This window comes from Ovis aries, chromosome 1 (assembly GCF_016772045.2).
Source record: "Ovis aries strain OAR_USU_Benz2616 breed Rambouillet chromosome 1, ARS-UI_Ramb_v3.0, whole genome shotgun sequence".
Taxonomy (NCBI): Eukaryota; Metazoa; Chordata; class Mammalia; order Artiodactyla; family Bovidae; genus Ovis; species Ovis aries.
Window position 1 is genome coordinate 179217456 of NC_056054.1, and position 18512 is coordinate 179235967.

Genomic DNA, 18512 nt, shown 5'->3' on the forward strand with positions numbered 1-18512 from the left:
TTGTCCTGGTCTCTGTGAAACAACTACAAAGAAATGGCAGGAGGTACAATAAACAAATGTTCTCTCTCCTCTTGAGCATCTAAAGTAAACAAAGCCAATGTAGAGTTTTCAGATTATTGGCAAAGATTAGCCTCATCTGTAGAAAAACCTCACAGCCACCACAGAAATACAACTTCTCAGTGATACAGGCCCACCTCTGAAATGAATTCCTCTTTGACCTTTATGAAGCTTTGCAACTGAGAAACTGACTTCAAAAACCATTGACCATATCTGGGACAATTTGAGCACCAAAATAATTAAGGAGAATAGTGAATTATAAACCACTGAGAAAACAAGAAATTCATGAATCCTTATCAATAAAGGAGAGAGGAAGGAAAAAAAGGGAGGGAGGGGAGGAGGGAGGGAAGGAGGAAGGTAGGAGGAAAGGGAAGACCTAAATACTTGCATATATACATTCAATGAATTCAACAAAATTACTAAAACATTTCTACATTAGGGAAAGGAGCCCTTAGCAAATATTGACATAGGAGGGAGGACCCTTGCCTACAGCAGAACACCAAACACTGACTGGTAAATAAGGAAAGAGTCCCAAAATTGGAAAATCAGTATTTTGCATAGATCAGGTTAAGAATCATCAATGAATACTAAAGCTAGGAGGAAAATCTGATAAGGATCAAGATATTTGCATGGCCTCAAAGTGATTCCCCACAAAAAGCTTGGAAGTTATAAGGGAAAAATACTAACTATACAGAGGAGAAATTGGATGATTGACAGGGTGATGAATATTAATATGACCAAAGGGAAGATGGACACTTCCAGGTGTGATACTCTGAAACGGACACAGCTTCACTTGTGTAGTTTTCCAGCCAGAAAAGCCCATTTTTACTATAATCATGAGGGAAAAACTAGACCAACTCAAAATGTTGAACATTCTATTAAAATATGTCACAAAAGACAAAAATTAGCTATGGCAATGTTCCAGATTGACTGAGACTGAAGACGCATGATGACTAAACACAATATCTGATCTCAGACTTTTTACTACAAGAAAAATATGCTGTAAAGGACATTATTGGATCAATTGGCACAACTGTAATACAGGCAAGGTAAGAATATCATATCAATGTTAAGTGTATTGAATTTGACAACTACACTGTGATTATATAAGAGACTATTTTATTCTTTGGAAGTATTTCAGTTCAGTTTAGTTCAGTCGATCAGTCGTGTCCAACTCTTTGCGACCCCATGAATTGCAGCACACCAGGCCTCCCTGTTCATCACCATCTCCCGGAGTTCACTCAGACTCACGTCCATAGAGTCGGTGATGCCATCCAGCCATCTCATCCTCTGTCGTCCCCTTCTCCTCCTGCCCCCAATCCCTCCCAGCATCAGAGTCTTTGCCAATGAGTCAACTCTTTGCATGAGGTGGCCAAAGTACTGGAGTTTCAGCTTCAGCATCATTCCTTCCAAAGAAATCCCAGGGCTGATCTCCTTCAGAATGGACTGGTTGGATCTCCTTGCAGTCCAAGGGACTCTCAAGAGTCTTCTCCAACACCATAGCTCAGAAGCATCAATTCTTTGGTGCTCAGCCTTCTTCACAGTCCAACTCTCACATCCATACATGACCACAGGAAAACCATAGCCTTGACTAGACGGACCTTAGTTGGGAAAGTAATGTCTCTGCTTTTGAATATGCTATCTAGGTTGGTCATAACTTTTCTTCCAAGGAGTAAGCGTCTTTTAATTTCATGGCTGCAGTCACCATCTGCAGTGATTTTGGAGACAAAAAAAATAAAGTCTGACACTGTTTCCACTGTTTCCCCATCTATTTCCCATGAAGTGATGGGACCAGATGCCATGATCTTCATTTTCTGAATGTTGAGCTTTAAGCCAACTTTTTCACTCTCCTCTTTCACTTTCATCAAGAGGCTCTTTAGCTCCTCTTCACTTTCTGCCATAAGGGTGGTGTCATCTACATATCTGAGGTGATCAATATTTCTCCCGGCAATCTTGATTCCAGCTTGTGTTTCTTCCAGTCCAGCATTTCTCATGATGTACTCTGCATATAAGTTAAATAAGCAGGGTGACAATATACAGCCTTGATGTACTCCTTTTCCTATTTGGAACCAGTCTGTTGTTCCATGTCCAGTTCTAACTGTTGCTTCCTGGCCTGCATACAGATTTCTCAAGAGGCAGGTCAGGTGGTCTGTACTCCCATCTCTTTCAGAATTTTCCACAATTTCTTGTGATCCACACCGTCAAAGGCTTTGGCATAGTCAATAAAGCAGAAATAGATGTTTTTCTGGAACTCTCTTGCTTTTTTGATGATCTAGCGGATGTTGGCAATTTGATCTCTGGTTCCTCTGCCTTTTCTAGAACCAGCTTGAACATCAGGGAGTTCACGGTTCACATATTGCTGAAGCCTGGCTTGAAGAATTTTGAGCATTACTTTACTAGCGTGTGAGATGAGTGCAATTGTGCGGTAGTTTGAGCATTCTTTTGTATTGCCTTTCTTTGGAATTGGAATGAAAACTGACCTTTTCCATTCCTGTGGCCACTGCTGAGTTTTCCACATTTGCTGGCATATTGAGTGCAGCACTTTCACAGCATCATCTTTCAGGATTTGAAACAGCTCAACTGGAATTCCATCGCCTCCACTAGCTTTGTTCATAGTGATGCTTTCTAAGGCCCACTTGACTCCACTTTCCAAGATGTCTGGCTCTAGATTAGTGATCACATCATCATGATTATCTGGGTTGTGAAGATCTTTTTTGTACAGTTCTTCCATGTATTCTTGGAAGTATTTATGCATAAAATTGATGACATATGCAATTTACTGTCAAATAGTTTACCCCAAATTTATATATACCTATATGTGAAAACTGGAGAAGGAAATGGCAACCCATCCAGTATTCTGGCCTGGAAAATCCCATGGACAGAGGAGCCTGGTGGGCTACAGTCCATTGGGTCACAAAGAGTTGGACACGACTGAGCAACTAACACACATATATGAAAACACACACATGCACTCAAAGACAAAGAATGGTATAGCAAAAGGAGTAATATGCTAACTATAAGTGAATCTAGGTAACAATACATGGGTATTCTATAGTCTATTCTTATGGCTTCTCCAAAAATTTGAAATTATTTTCATATAAAAAATGTTCAAAACAAAACCAGTCTACAGGCAAATATACTCGGAAAGTATATATACATTAACTGGTTATCAGCTCAATTAATTGATTAGATCATAATCACTAACACAGAACAAATACTTGCTCTATGCTAGGCACTGCACTGGGCCTTCTAAATAGATTATTTCATCTAAATCTCAACAACAGTAAGTACTAGTATTATTATTATTATTTGACAGTTAAGAAAACTGAGGTATTAAGAGGTTAAGTAATTTGACCAAGAATTCACAGCCACTAAATGAAGGAGATGGGATTTGAACCCAGGCAATCTGGCTGGATCATCAAAAAAGCAAGAGAATTCCAGAAAAACATCTATTTCTGCTTTATTGACTATGCCAAAGCCTTTGACGGTGTGGATCACAACTGTGATCTGTGTGGACTGTGTGGAAAATCCTGAAAGAGATTGGAATACCAGACCGCCTGACCTGCCTCTTGAAAAACCTGTATGCAGGTCAGGAAGCAACAGTTAGAACTGGACGTGGTACAACAGACTGGTTGCAAATAGGAAAAGGAGTACGTCAAGGCTGTATATTGTCACCCTGCTTATTTAACTTATATGCAAAGTACATCATGAGAAATGCTGGACTGGAAGAAACACAAGCTGGAATCAAGATTGCTGGGAGAAATATCAATCACCTCAGATATGCAGATGATACCACCCTTATGGCAGAAAGTGAAGAAGAACTAAAGAGCCTCTTGATGAAAGTGAAAGAGGAGAGTGAAAAAGTTGGCTTAAAGCTCAACATTCAGAAAATGAAGATCATGGCATCAGTGTCAAATTTTATTTTGAGGGGCTCCAAAATCACTGCAGATGGTAACTGCAGCCATGAAATTAAAAGATGCTTGCTCCTTGGAAGAAAAGTTATGACCAACCTAGATAGCATATTCAAATGCAGAAACATTACTTTACCGACTAAGGTCCGTCTAGTCAAGGCTATGGTTTTTCCAGCAGTCATGTATGGATGTGAGAGTTGGACTGTGAAGGAAGTTGAACGCCGAAGAATTGATGCTTTTGAACTGTGGTGTTGGAGAAGAGTCTTGAGAGTCCCTTGGACTGCAAGGAGATCCAACCAGTCCATCCTAAAGGAGATCAGTCCTGGGTGTTCATTGGAAGGACTGATGTTTAAGCTGAAACTCCAATACTTTGGCCACCTGATGTGAAGCGCTGACTCATTTGAAAAGACCCTGATGCTGGGAAAGATTGAAGGCAGGAGGAGAAGGGGACGACAGAGGATGAGATGGTTGGACGGCATCACTGACTCAATGGACCTGGCTTTGGGTAGACTCCAGGAGTTGGTGGTAGACAGGGAGGCCTGGCGAGCTGGGGTTCATGGGGTTATAAAGAGTCGGACACGACTGAGCAACTGAACTGAACTGAACTGAGTCTGGCTCCAGAGTCTTAGCTCCTAAAGCAAGCAGGTCAAGAAGGGACCGGAGTAGGCAGGGCATGTGAGGAAGAGCAGTCCTAATTAAGGAGACCAGATCCAAAGCCTGGCACCCCAGCATGGATTCAATTTAAAAAGGGTCCAAAAAGCTGCCAACTTTGATTCAGATGAGTTCTAGTGTCATGGAAAAGGAAGTTCATCTTTTCTGCCTCTCTTAGGAAAACCGTCTCTACCACTGCTGTTTTAGATTTTAGAAAATAGGATTTTACCTCTTTAGTTACCTAGCAGACATAGTCAACAATACGACAGACAGAAAAATTAAGTTAATAACTGGATATCAATCTCTCTAAAGCTGTTATGCAGCCTGCTGAAGTGAACACAGTTTTTAAAAGTTGTGGCCTAAGGCTCTATTGAAATCTCTGGCCACTCCAGACTACTGTGCTACAGTCAGCTGCACAAACATAGAATCTTTCCAAATACAGGCAAACTGAAAATAGAGATCTGGAGACATGAGAACTCTTGGCATCTAACTAGGGAAACAGAATGAGAGAAAATGCTAACAGAACTCTTCCTTCATTGAACTGAGCAGAAATCACAAAGTTTTCTACAAAAGCAAGTGAAGCCAGTCCTGGAGCAGAATACCATTTGCTTGTCGAGCCTCCTGTTCCTTATTACGAATACCTGTTGTGTTTGCAGCACATGCTGTGAGATGAGGGTGAAAACATTGATTAGAGACATGGCTCCTGTCCTCAGGGAGCTCAGAATCCAAAGTGGTTTTATGCTTTTTTCTGGTTTTTCTTTTTCTTTTTTAATGGTTTTTTTTTTTTTTTTTGGCTCAACTCCATTCCCCTCCCACCTCCAAGCTACCGTTCATTTAACAAGTATTTATGGAGCCCCTGCAATGATACTCTGAGTCAAGCACTGACTGCATCCATGTCTCTCATTCCATCCTCTCAGTCACCCTGCCGGACATTGAATTCAAAGTGCATAATACTGATTACTTGTCCTGTTGATTCCTGTATTAATTATCTGTTACCACAATAACACTGCATAAAAATCAACCATAAAAACTCAATGGCATACAGCAATACGTATTTATATTTGCTCATAAATCTATGGGTCAGCTGGATGATTCTGCTAATTTGGACTCTGGACTAGGCTCTGGGGCTTCCCAGGTGGCACTAGTGGTAAGAACCTGCCTGCAGTGCAGGAGAAACAAGAGATGTGGATTCGATCCCCGGGTCGGAAAGATCCCCGGGTCGGAAAGATCCCAGGGTCGGAAAGATCCCCGGGAGGAGGGCGTGGCAAACGACTCCAGTATTCTTGCCTGGAGAATCCCATGGACAGGGAAGCTTGGCAGTCTACAGTCCATAATAGGCTTGAACAGAGTCGGACATGACTGAGTGACTTAGCATGCACGCATGCACTAGGTTTCAGAGATCTCAGCTGGGGTGGTCATAGTGTGAAATTACTGGGCAGGTTAGAGAAACACTGGCTCTTCCAGACTGGCCTCAGCTGTGCTTTGCCCTTCATCCTCCAGCAGTCGAGCCCTGGTTTATTGTATCGCCAAGAGAAATTGCACAAAAATGCAGGGCTTCCTTAAAGCGTAGGCTTTAAAGGGGCACAATATCACTTCCCCTTTGGTGTCCTTGGTCAAATCAAGTGATGAGCCCAGTCCAGATGCAAGAGGTGAAGATAGAGACTCCATTTTTGATTGAATGGGCTGAATACAAGAAGAAGTGTAGCCATTTTCCAACCAGTCTAGAATAGTTCTCATTTACTCTTTTTTCTTTTATTCATTATATACTGCCTGCCTCACAGTAGCTTTGTAAATCACTGAACTTCTCTAATAAAGAATTTTATCAGCTCCAAAACCTAGGGCAAATGTGGGTAAAGCCAATTAATACAAACCCAATCATCTTTTATCAGTTTGTATAATTGCTTGCTAGTTAATATCACTAAACTTGCTTTTTTTTTAGAGGGACTTCACTAGAGCCTCATTTGCCAGCTAGACCCATCAGACCCAATTGTAACTGCTCTCCTTAACAATATGACTCAACAAATGTCTACTTATCCTTTCCTGGGTGCCAGGCCCTGTCCCAAAGTTTAGGGATTCAGTGATGAATAAGACAGTCTAGATCCCTGCTCTAATAGAACTTACATTGTTCAAAAGGAAGACAGATAAGGAGGCAAGCGATTAATAACACACACACAAAACTTCAACTAGAGAACAAACACATTCGTGACTTTATTAAGATATAATTCATAAACCATAAAATCTGCTCCTTTTAAAAATTCAGTGGTTTTAGCATATTCATAGTTACACAACCATCACCACTATCTGACTTTCATTATCTCTAAAAAGAACCCTGAGTTTACCAAAATTATAGGATACAAGATCAATATACAGAAATCAATTGTATTTCTATATACTAGCAAATATACAATTCAAACATGAAATCAGGAAAATGATCTATTTACAATAGCGTCAAAAAAAATACTTAAGAAAAGAATTTAACAAATTAAATATAAGACTTGTACATTAAAACCTACAAATGTCCTTGAAAGAAATTAAAGAAAATCTAAATATATGAAAAGACATCCTGTATTCATGAATTAGAAGACGTAATATTGTTAAAATGGTATAGTAGACAGAATAGGGCCCCCAAAAGATGTCCATGTTCTAATACTTAGAACCTGTGACCATGTTCTTTACATGTCAAAAGAGATTTTACAGATGTGATAAAATTATGGCGATTATCCTAGATTATCTGTGTAATATATAATGTAATTATACATTCTAATGTAATCACAAGGGTCCTTATAAGAGAAAGGCAAGAGAGTCAAACTAGGAGAAGGTATGATGAGGAAAGGTGAGGTTAGAGTAACATATATGAAGATGGGGAAGGAGCCATGCCTCAAGGAATGCAGGCTACCTCTAGACGTTGGAAAAGGCAAAGAAATGGATTCTTCCTTGGAGTTTTCAGAAGGAATGCAGCCCTGCTGATATCTTAATGTTATCCACATAAGACTCATTTTAGAATTGACACCCAGAACTGAAAATAATAAATTTTGTATTGTTGTAAACCATAATATTGTGATAATCCATTATAGCAGTGATATAAAGTAAAAGATGTTGCAATATTCCTCTAACTGATCTACAAATTCAACACAATTCCTATGAAAGTTTCAGCTGACTTTCTTCCAAAAATTGATAAACTGATCCTAAAATTCATATGGAAATGCAAGGGATCCCAGATAGGAAAAATAATCATGGCAAAAAGAACAAAGACTCTGAACTCCCAGTGCAGGGGGCTTGGGTTTGATTTCTTGTCAGGGAACTAGATCCCACATGCCTCAACTAAGAGTTCACATGCCACAACTAAAACATCCCAGGTGTCGTAACCAAGAACCAGTGCAGTCAAATAAATAAGTATAAAAAAAAACCCTCTGGAACTGACATAAGACATATAGATCAATGAAACTAAGTTGAAAGTTTAGAAATAAACCCTTACACTTATGGTCAATTGATTTTTGACAAGGATATACCAAGACAATTCAATGAAACAAGAATATTCTTTTCAACAGATACTACTGAGATACTTAGGCTTCCACATGAAAAAAAATGAACTTGTACCCCTACCTCAGTTCAGTTCAGTCACTCAGTTTATGACCCCTTGGACCACAGCACACCAGGCTTCCCTGTCTACCGCCAACTCCCAGAGCTTGCTTAAACTCATGTCCTGAGTCAGTGATGCCATCCAACCATCTCATCCTCTGTTGTCCCCTTCTCCTCCTGCCTTGAATCTTACCCAGCATCAGAGTCTTTTCAAATGAGTCAGTTCTTCGCATCAGGTGGCCAAAATATTGGAGTTTCAGCTTCAGCACTACCTCAGAACATACAAAAAAGCAAACTCTAAATAGAACAAAGATCTAAATAAAAGAGTCAAATTTATAAAATTCTTGGAAGAAAATACAGGAGGAAATCTTTGTGACCTTGGATTAGGTAATAGTTTCTTAGATATGACACCCAAAGCACAAGTAAAAAAAGAAAAAATAGGTAAGTTGGACTTCATCAAAATTAAAACTTTTGTATTTTTAAAGGACATTATCAAGAAAATGAAAATACAACACAAAAAATGGAAAAAATGTCTGTAAATCATATATCCATAATAGTCTAGTATCCACAACTATATTAAGAATCCTTCCAACCCAATGATAAAAATAAAAATATCCTAATTTTAAAAGGGCCTTTTTAAGTTAAATTGCTGTTTCTCCAAAGAAAATATATAAATGGCCAATAAGCATATGAAAATATGTTTAACATCATTAGCCATCAGGGAAATGCAAGTCAGACTACAATGAGATATCCCATTATATCCACTAGGATGGCTACAATAAAAAATTTTACTAGAAAAATAACAAGAGTTAATAATGATGTCAGAGAAACTAGAAACTTCTACATTGCTAGTAGGAATATAAAATAGTTCTTGCTATCAAGCTGCAGTGGAAAACAGCTTTAAAAAGTTAATGAGTTACCTCATACCAAGCACTTCCATTCCTAGATATATACCCAAGAGAATTTAACACACATATCCACACAAAAAAATTGCACACAAATATTCATAGCAGTGCTATTCATGATAGCTAAAATGTGGAAACAGTCAAAGTGTACATCAAGTATAAACAAATACACTTGGTATATCCATACAATAGCTATGATTATCCAGCCATAAAAAGATTTAAGTATTTTCAATGAGTGGTGCTGGGAAAACTGGACAGCTACATGTAAAAGAATAAAATTAGAACATTCTCTAACACTGTACACACACACACACACACACACACACATACACACATACACACACACAAAAACTACAATGGATCAAACACCTAAATGTAAAGCTGGACACTATAAAACTCAGAGGAAAAACATAGGCAGAACATCCTTTAATGTAAATTGTAGCAATCTATTTTTGATTCACCTCTTAGAGTAATAAAAATAAAAACAAAAATAAACAAACAGGGCCTAATTAAAAGCTTCTGCACAGCAAAGGAAATCCTAAACAAGACAAAAAGACAATCCAAAGAATGGGAGAAAGTATTTGTAAATGAAGTGACCAAAAAGGGATTAATCCCCCAAATTTACAAACAGCTCATGCAGCTCTATGTTTAAAAAAAAAAAAAATCAAAAAAAATGGGCAGAAGATCTAAATAGACATTTCTCCAAAGAAGGCATGGAGATGGCCAGAAAGCACATGAAAAGATGCTCAACATCACTATCAGAGAAATACAAATCAAAATTACATACAGATATCAACACACACCAATCAGAATGGTCATCATCAAAGTTTACAAACAATAGGAACTTCCCTGCTGGTTCAGTGGTTAAGAATCCACCCTATAGTGCAACTAGGGATCAAACATGTATCAAACACCTTGGATGTGTGTTTGATCCCTGATTGGGCTGAAGAGCAATTATGCCCCCCGTCACAATTACTGAGCCCATCACCACAGCCAGAGTCTGTGCACTGCAGCAGAAGACCCTGAGTGCTCCAACTGAGACTGCAAGCAATCAAAGGAGCACTTTTGTAAGTTTACAAACAATTAATGCTGAAGACAGTTTGGAGAAAGGGGAGCCCTCCTCCACTCTTGGTGGGAATGTAAACTGATACAGTCATCATGGAGAACAGTATTCAAGTTCCTTAAAAAGCTAAAAATAGAACTACCAGTGCTCACTTGGGCAACACATATACTAAAACTGGAACGATACAGAGATAGAGATTAGCATGGCCCCTGCACAAGGATGACAGGCAAATTCATGAAGTGTTCCATATTTTTCTCTTTTTTTAGTATAAATTTATTTATTTTAATTGGAGGCTAATAACTTTACAATATTGTATTGGTTTTGCCATACATTGACATGAATCCGCCACGGGTGTACATGCGTTCCCCATCCTGAACCCCCGTCCCACCTCCCCATACCATCCCTCTGGGATTTTTCCTTTTACATTTCTGTCTATACATTCTATTAATTTTTGAGAGTTTGATGTTGAAACTCCAACTAAAAATCTTAATTTACCTACTTTAAGAAATAATTGTAATATATAGTGGAACTATATGTAACTTTGTTTTGTATTTTTGGAGTCTCTTATAAATGTGTTATCATACTTTCATAGTTTAAAAAATAAAGAAGAAAAAATAGAATTACCATATGGTCCAGCAATCTCACTCCTCGGCATATATCCAGAGAAAATCATAATCTGAAAGGATATATACACCCTGATGTTCATTGCAGCACTGTTTACAATAGCCAAGACATGGAAGCAACCTAAGTGTCCATCAACAGAGGGATGGAAAAAGAAGATATGGTATATGTGTGTGTGTGTGTGTGTGTGTGTGTACGGACACACACATAATAGAATATTACTCAGCCACGAAAATGAACAAAATAATGCCATTTGCAGTAACATGGAGGGACCTAGAGTTTATCACACTAAGTCAGACAGAGAAAGAAAAATATGATATCACTCTTATGTGGAATCTCATTTTTAAAAAAGATATAAATGAAACTCATTTACAAAACAGAAACAGACTTACAGATATCAAAAAGAAATTTCTGGTTACCAAAGGGGACACATGGGGTGGAGGGATAAATCAGGAGCTTGGGATGGACACACACATACATACATAAGGTAGATAATCCACAAGGACCTGCTGTATAACACAGGAAGCTCTACTCAATATTCTGTGACAATCTATATGGGAAAAGAGCCTAAAAGAGAATGAATGTGTGTGTATGTACAACTGAATCACTTTGCTGTACACCTGGAACTAGTACAGCATTATGAATCAACTATACTCCAGTAAAATTAAACATTTAAAAAAGACTTAGGTATTCATTCATGCTACCACACAGCATTATGCCAAGTGAGAGAAGCCAAAGAGACTACATACAATATAATTCCATTTATACATGAAATATCCAGAATAGGCAATTTTATAGCAGCAGAAAGTACATTAGTGGTTCCCCGGGGCAGGGGGGAATAGAGAATGGGGAGTGACTGCTATTGTTTGAGATTTCTTTGGGTGATGATGAAAATGTTCTGGACATAGAGAATAGTGGTGGTTGCCCAACTTTGCGAACATACTAAAATTGGTTGAATTCTGCACATTAAAGGATGAATTTTATGGCATGTGAATGATCGGAAAATAAATGAATGTGGAAACAAATGGCATGTATGTGCCTACATGTGGAATTGCTGGGTCACATTGCATCTGTAGGATTACTTTTTTGAGGAACTGCCAAATGGGTTTTCAAAGTGGCTGCTCCATTTTACAGTTCTACCAGCAGTGTGTTAGAGTTCCAGTGTCCGTACATCCAAAGGCCCATTTGAGATCCCAGCAGAGAAATCTGCAACAAAGTCTATGGGAACAAACGTAAAATGCTGAGGTTTTTGCTGTCTTAGGAACATGTGTGTGTGTTTTGTCTGCAGGTTTCGGAGAAAATCCACCGATGGAAGCTTTGGTTCCAATGATGGTAAGAGAAACCCCTGGTTTCAATTCAAACTGATGTCAAGTAAAAGATAATATCCCATCTGGTACTTCTGTCTCTCTGACTTCTGTGATTTCCAAATCCTCTGTTGATTCCCATCCCCCCAGAGTGGTCTAATCTGTAGTCTTTCTACAGAAAGCAGAGTTAGTAAGAACCAATCATATAACACTGTATAAGTTTTGGGTGTACAACATGATTCTATACTTGTATAGATTGAAAAATGATCACCACTAGAAATCTAATTAACATCCATCACCACGAGTGAAGTTCCTCAGTTGTGTCCTACCCTTTGCGATCCTATGGACTGTAGCCTACCAGGCTCCTCCATCCATGGAATTTTCCAGGCAAGAGTACTGGAATGGGTTGCCATTTCCTTCTCCAGGAGATCTTCCCAACCCAGGGATCGAACCCAGGTCTCCTGCATTGCAGGCAGATGCTTTACCATCTGAGCTACCAGGGAAGCCCAAGATGATCCATCACCACACGTAATTTTTTCTTGTGGTGAGAAATTTTAAGATCAATTCTTTTAGCAACTTTCAAATATGCAATACATTATTATTAACTCTAGTCACCATGTTTACCATACATCCCCAGGACTTATATTTTATAACTGGAAGTTGGTACCTTATATGTGTCCTATTTTCTAAAAAGCCTAAATCAGCATGAGTTACTTAGTGTTGACAAGATCAAGAAGGCTCTGAAAATTAGCTCAGAGCTAGAGGTACCCTTCAGATGGCAAGCAGAAATGAATGAGTGATCCAAAAAATTAATAAATAAAGATGCATCAGTTGGATTCATGTGACTGCAGGTAACAACAAAGTTTATCTCAAACATACTTAAACAATAAAGAGTGTTTCCTCTCCCTGAAAGTTGAGCAAAAAGGGTGGGCTTCAGGATTCACTAAATCCAGTGGCTCAGGTCCTTTTGCCTGCCATTCCCCTGGTTCTGCTTTTCCCCCAGTGCTGGTGGTGAGCTGGGTCCTCACTGACAATGTCCAGAGGGAAGGGCTTTTTCAGAAGCACCTAAAAGCTTCTTTCATGTTTCATTGGCCTAGAGTGGATCATACGCTTATTTCTAAACCAGTCACTGCAAAGGAATCTATTTACCTAAGATCAGTCAAGCCTGCTTATAGAATTAGGGTTAGGTTATCCTTCTCTAGGATCAGGGTTTCTCAAACTCAACATTACAGTCAGATGATTCTTTGTCGTTGGGAGCTGCCCTATACATTGTAGAATGTTTAACCACATTCTTCACCTCCATCTATTAGAATTCAGTAATACACGCCCTCCTTTTGACAACAGAAAATATCCTCAGACATTGTCAAATGTCCTCTTGGGAGCAAAATGTTCCCCCTACTCCTACCCCCAACTGAGAATCACTGACTTAAAAATGTGGGTTGCCAGGCACAGGTGAGAATACAGGAACAAAATCCTAGCTTAGTTAGAAAATAGAAATGTTCATGCCAAAGGGCTTTGAAATTAGGAGGAAGTAGACGGTTAAGCGTCTGTCTACAATGTGGGAGACCGGGGTTCAATCCCTGGGTCGGGAAGATACCCTGGAGAAGGAAATGGCAATCCACTCCAGTACTATTGCCTGGAAAATCCCATGGACAGAGGAGCCTGGTAGGCTACAGTCCACGAGGTCGCGAAAAGTCGGACACGACTGATCGACTTTACTTACTTACTAAGGAAACCTTTGGGAGAAGACAATGGCACCCCACGCCAGTACTCTTGCCTGGAAAATCCCATGGGTGGAGGAGCCTTAGGCTGCAGTTCATGGGGTCGCTAAGAGTCAGACACGACTGAGCGACTTCACTTTTCACTTTCATGCATTAGAGAAGGAAATGGCAACCCACTCCAGTGTTCTTGCCTGGAGAATCCCAGGGATTGGGGAGCCTGGTGGGCTGCCGTCTATGGGGTCGCACAGAGTTGGACACAACTGAAGCGACTTAGCAGCAGCAGCAGCAAGGAACCTTTGTGGGCTTCCCAGGTGGCACTAGAGGTAAAGAACCTGCTTGCTGATGCAAGAGACGTGGGTTCCTTCCCTGGATCAGGAAGATCCCCTGGAGGAGGCATGGCAATCCACTCCAGTATTTTTGTCTGGAGAATCCCACGGACAGTGGAGTCTGGTGGGCTACAGTTCATAGGGTCACAAAGAGTCAGACACAACTGAAGTGACAGAGCACACATGCACGAAAGGAACCTTTGTCATGCAGAGAGGCTACGGGGAAAGACGGCTCATGACCACTGGTGAGACAAGAGTCAAGTGCTCCAAAAAAGAGCAGAGAAGACAATCTCCATCCTAGGAAAGAACCAGTTAGTGACTCTTGATCATAGGAAGCAGATCACTGAGAAAGCAGTCTGGAGCAAGAGACAGAAGCAAGTGAGGGATTTTACCTGTAGTCTAATGTGAGAGATTCAGGGGAGGAAATTCTGGAGAAGAGCAAGGACACAGAAGGGCCAGGATCAGGGTGCCCACAGAGGTTACAGGAAGTTTAACTGAGCTCAGAGATACAGGAAGTGCCCTGGGGCCTAGAGCCTAGAAAAAAATGCTAGGAGCAGAGTCTGAAAGAGGGGATCCCACTAGACTTGGCCTGTTGGCTGCCTCAATCAAGGTGGAGCTAGACATCAGAGGAACTGGGCCTGATGCTTTCACCTTAGGTGTGCCTGAGGTGGAGGAAATGGAGCCAGGTCCCTGCAATTCGCGGAACGGTTGGCATCTCTTAATTACAGTAGTAACAATAGGACAGCTGCGTCTGGAAGATCTGTTAGCTCCTCTGCATTTGTTTTTGATTGATTTATCCTGCAGTTTGTCAGTCTTATTTGAAAATTGTTGACACTGGCTCCAACTGAACTAAAAAAGCAAAAGAATTTCTTTCATACTTCATGGGAAGAAGGAGATAAGACCTTGGAGCCCAGATGAAGTGGAAATAGTGTTTGTAAAGAGAAGCTTTGGGCTAGAAGGGGCGTGATTACTGTGGTGTGACTGGATGGACCCCGTATTCTCCATTGTCACTTAAGACAGGGGCCTCTCTGGTGATCTGAGGGACACCAGGCAAGCCTCCGTGTTCTAGAAACATTTCCTTCAGGGACACAGGAGCCTGGCAGGCTGCAATGCATGGGTCACAGAGAGTCAGACACGCCCGAGCAACTACCATTCTCTCACTCAGGGACTCTGTCAGTGGAGAAACCCTACACTTTGCATCACTGTTAAAGAGCCTGTTCAGAAATTCAGTTACCACCTTGAAAGAGAGACCGATGAAGCGTCACTTGCAGGCCTCTGGGACACGTGAGCTGTCACCATGATGCTGTGTGCAGCCTAAGAGGAGGGTACTTTCTCAGGAAGGGGAGCTGGACAAACCTGACAAGTCTGTAGACTGAGGAACCAAATGACCAATCAGATCCTTCCCTGGACGGAGCTATTACTGAATCAGCCTCCCAGCAGAGAGCAGGGTCTGGCAGGGAGAAGACAAGCAATGTGCTGAGTGCAGAGGAGTTGGTGGGGGGCGGGCACAGGCCGTCCTCAGAATCTGTGGTAACGGGTCTCGGCTCTAGTATTGACTCTCTGATCGATTTTTCCAAATTTCCTTGATTTTGCTTGCCTGTTTGTTTCTTCTAGAGGAATTTTACTTTTACATGCTTAAAAAGATGGGTGGCCTTTCTTATTTTCTCCTTAACATTTGACATGTTAATATATGACACCAGCTGGAATAGGTAGCCAACTGGCTTAGAAATGAAACCTCACAGCAGCTCATTCACATCATTTCGGACTCCTTCTTAGCTTCCAACCTTCTAAGGCGAGAGACAGCAGGGGGCAGGACAGTTATAAATGTGAAGTCCCTGAAGGAGTTAAGCCTGCTCAAAATGAAATGAAGTTTTTCTCCTCACATGGAGCAATTGATATAAAAGGCAGGCAGGCAAGCATATCCTATTCTAAGTTAGCAAAGCAGACAGATGGCAAAGGGCTCACGTGTAAAGAAAAACATACCAGAACAAGTTTCCTCATTAAGATGAGCTCATTCACAACTTTATATGTTTGCTTGTTCCCAGCCAGAACATCTCAGTCTGTCCTATAAACTGGTATATTGTGTTTAATTCTGCTTTCTATATACCATACAGTTAAACAGAAATATGGCTTGTCTTCTGGGAGCATCAATCACATTTGAAGTTTGGGAGGCAGTACTTTGGTTCTTGCCTTTCTAGACATTAGAAAAGTTAACAGAATATTGTTATCCCGTGTTGGCCAATCTCCTATTTAATTGTGCACAGATTTGAAACAATTGCACTGCATATGAAAATTTTGATGCTCTTGTCCATCACAGAATTGTTGGTGTTGTGATTGCTTTGGAGTGCAAGGGACTGGGGACTATACTGAAACCAGGTCCTGTTCAACTGTGAGCCAGAGTAGAGTGCAGAAATCATCCAAGTCTGAACAAACCTACACAGCTGGCTTTTTCTTTTTAGTGAAGTTGTTGCCTAACAAAACAGTGATTTTGTTTGCACTCTTGCTTTGATTTTAGTTTTCGCATTTTTTTTTGCCTCTTTTGATCACACACACAAAAACACTTTGCCTCCCACAGACCTCTTCAACCCCCCACCACGGTGGAACTCAAGCATTATCCTACGCACGCATCTATTTCCCATACCAGAGGGCTTCCTAGGAACAGAAAAGATCTGAAATTCTGTGGTTTATGCTTTTAGTATCATTTTCATTATTTGCACATGTAATTTTTTTTTAAATTACACTGTAAACAAGGACCTAAGTTAATGATTAAAAGAAGGGAATTTAGGCTTGAAAAGGGGAAAAATGTGAAAGATACTAAGGGAAATGTGAAAATTACATCACATAAGGAAGAGACCAGAATGGTGGTTTCTGTGAGAGTTGCCTGCCCTCCCCGCACCCCCCACACCCCCCCACACACACACAAATGACCTTGATAGAAAGAAGACACTATAAGGAATTACAGGCAAGCAGCAGCAGCCCAACTAAGAAACGAATATTGTGCTTAGGTACCTTTTTTGAATATATGAGTGGAAATGCAAATATGCCTCAACTCCTTGTCTCTTTTGAAAAATGAGCACTATAAAAGCAACACACTCGCTGCCAGTTATTCATACATTAAAGGAAAATTCCTTCCTTTTTTTTTTCAATTAAGAAGATAAATTTTAACTGAGATCAGTGCAATGAACCATTATCTATCCACTATCTGCGTGATTCTGGACAAATGACTTGATCTTTCTGTGCCTCCTTTTTGTCATCTTTAAAATGGTGATAGTGATAGTACCCATGTCACAAGGTTATTGAAAAATGAATGAATTCTTGGAAAGAACTTAAAAGAGGGTCTGACACACACTACTGTCACTACTGCTGCCTAACGTTTATCAGAAACTTACTGTGTGTCAGACACTATGTTAGGCAGCAGTAGTGGCAGCAGTCGTAGCAGCAGCGAGCGCAGCAATGGTATGGAAGCCTTAGGCGCAGTACTAGCGGTGGTGGTAATAGTGGTAATAGTACTTGTTACCCACAGTAGTGGCGGCAGCAAAGTGCTCTGCCCAAACTGCAGCCAAATCTGCCCTTGGCCAAGGACAGTCAGTCAAACTGTACATGGCATCTTCCCATAATACTCTTACTGTGCTCAAAAGATTTAATCTCTCACTCTTAAGAGTCTGAAAGTAACCTGTTTCTTTGCCTTGAAGTTGGATGAAAAGCACAGATGGTGTTGATACCATGTTACATATTTATGGGTAAGCCCAAGAAAAGCCAAGGAACATCTACTCTCTCTAAATAGTAAGAACTATATCAAGGAGTCTCCAAGCCTAGGAACAATGCCAAGGTCCATTGTGAGAGCCCTGGGAATAGCCTTGCCTGCCAGGAATGTTGCATTAGCCAGAGGCCTTGCTGTCCAACTGAGCTGGCTCTTGGCTAGGCTACCAAAAGGAGGGAGGAAATTGAGTCTCCAAGGGTATTGCTTTGTTCCTCATCACTGGCTAAATGTTTTGAACTTAAGATTTAATTATTTTTTCTCCATGGAGGAAAGGAATAGACCCACAAAGAGTAAAAACATGATGAAGCCTACAGATTGGCTCCCCAAACTGTGAAGGTTCTTACTGTCCACCAGTGGGAATGAAGTTTGAAAGCTGGATGAAAAGAGCTGATTGTGACAAATAAATGAATTGTCTGAGGCTTTTGGTTCTTTTACGTGTGTTGCATACTGTAGCATTAATGTAAAGAATAACATGATATTTTCAAAGAAGAAATGGAAATATATTTGCAATGAGAATATACACTATCCTACATGTCTTCACTGAAAATAGATTTCTCTGCAAGAGTACAAGACACTGACTAGTTAACTCACAGACTTATTCACCTGTAGTGTGA

The 18512-nt window shown here is 40.4% G+C and overlaps 1 protein-coding gene and 1 non-coding gene across 15 annotated transcripts in view; both read left to right on the forward strand.

The window, feature by feature from the left end:
• The window catches only part of SIDT1 (SID1 transmembrane family member 1), a 108619-nt gene that overhangs the window by 58704 nt on the left and 31403 nt on the right, over positions 1–18512 (forward strand). For 10 of the 14 annotated variants that reach the window (XM_060417760.1, XM_027980013.2, XM_027980017.2 and 7 more), the window contains one exon: positions 12076–12119. In XM_060417760.1, the coding sequence (XP_060273743.1) occupies positions 12076–12119 (44 nt within the window). Of the gene's footprint in view, positions 1–1038; positions 1107–10759; positions 10951–12075; positions 12120–18512 lie in introns of those variants that run through there. The other 4 variants (XM_060417769.1, XM_060417773.1, XM_060417776.1 and 1 more) reach the window with 3 other exon arrangements.
• On the forward strand, positions 10311–10420 carry LOC114111139 (U6 spliceosomal RNA). Its single transcript, XR_003587244.1, has one exon. It is a non-coding gene; the product is annotated as a U6 spliceosomal RNA (small nuclear RNA).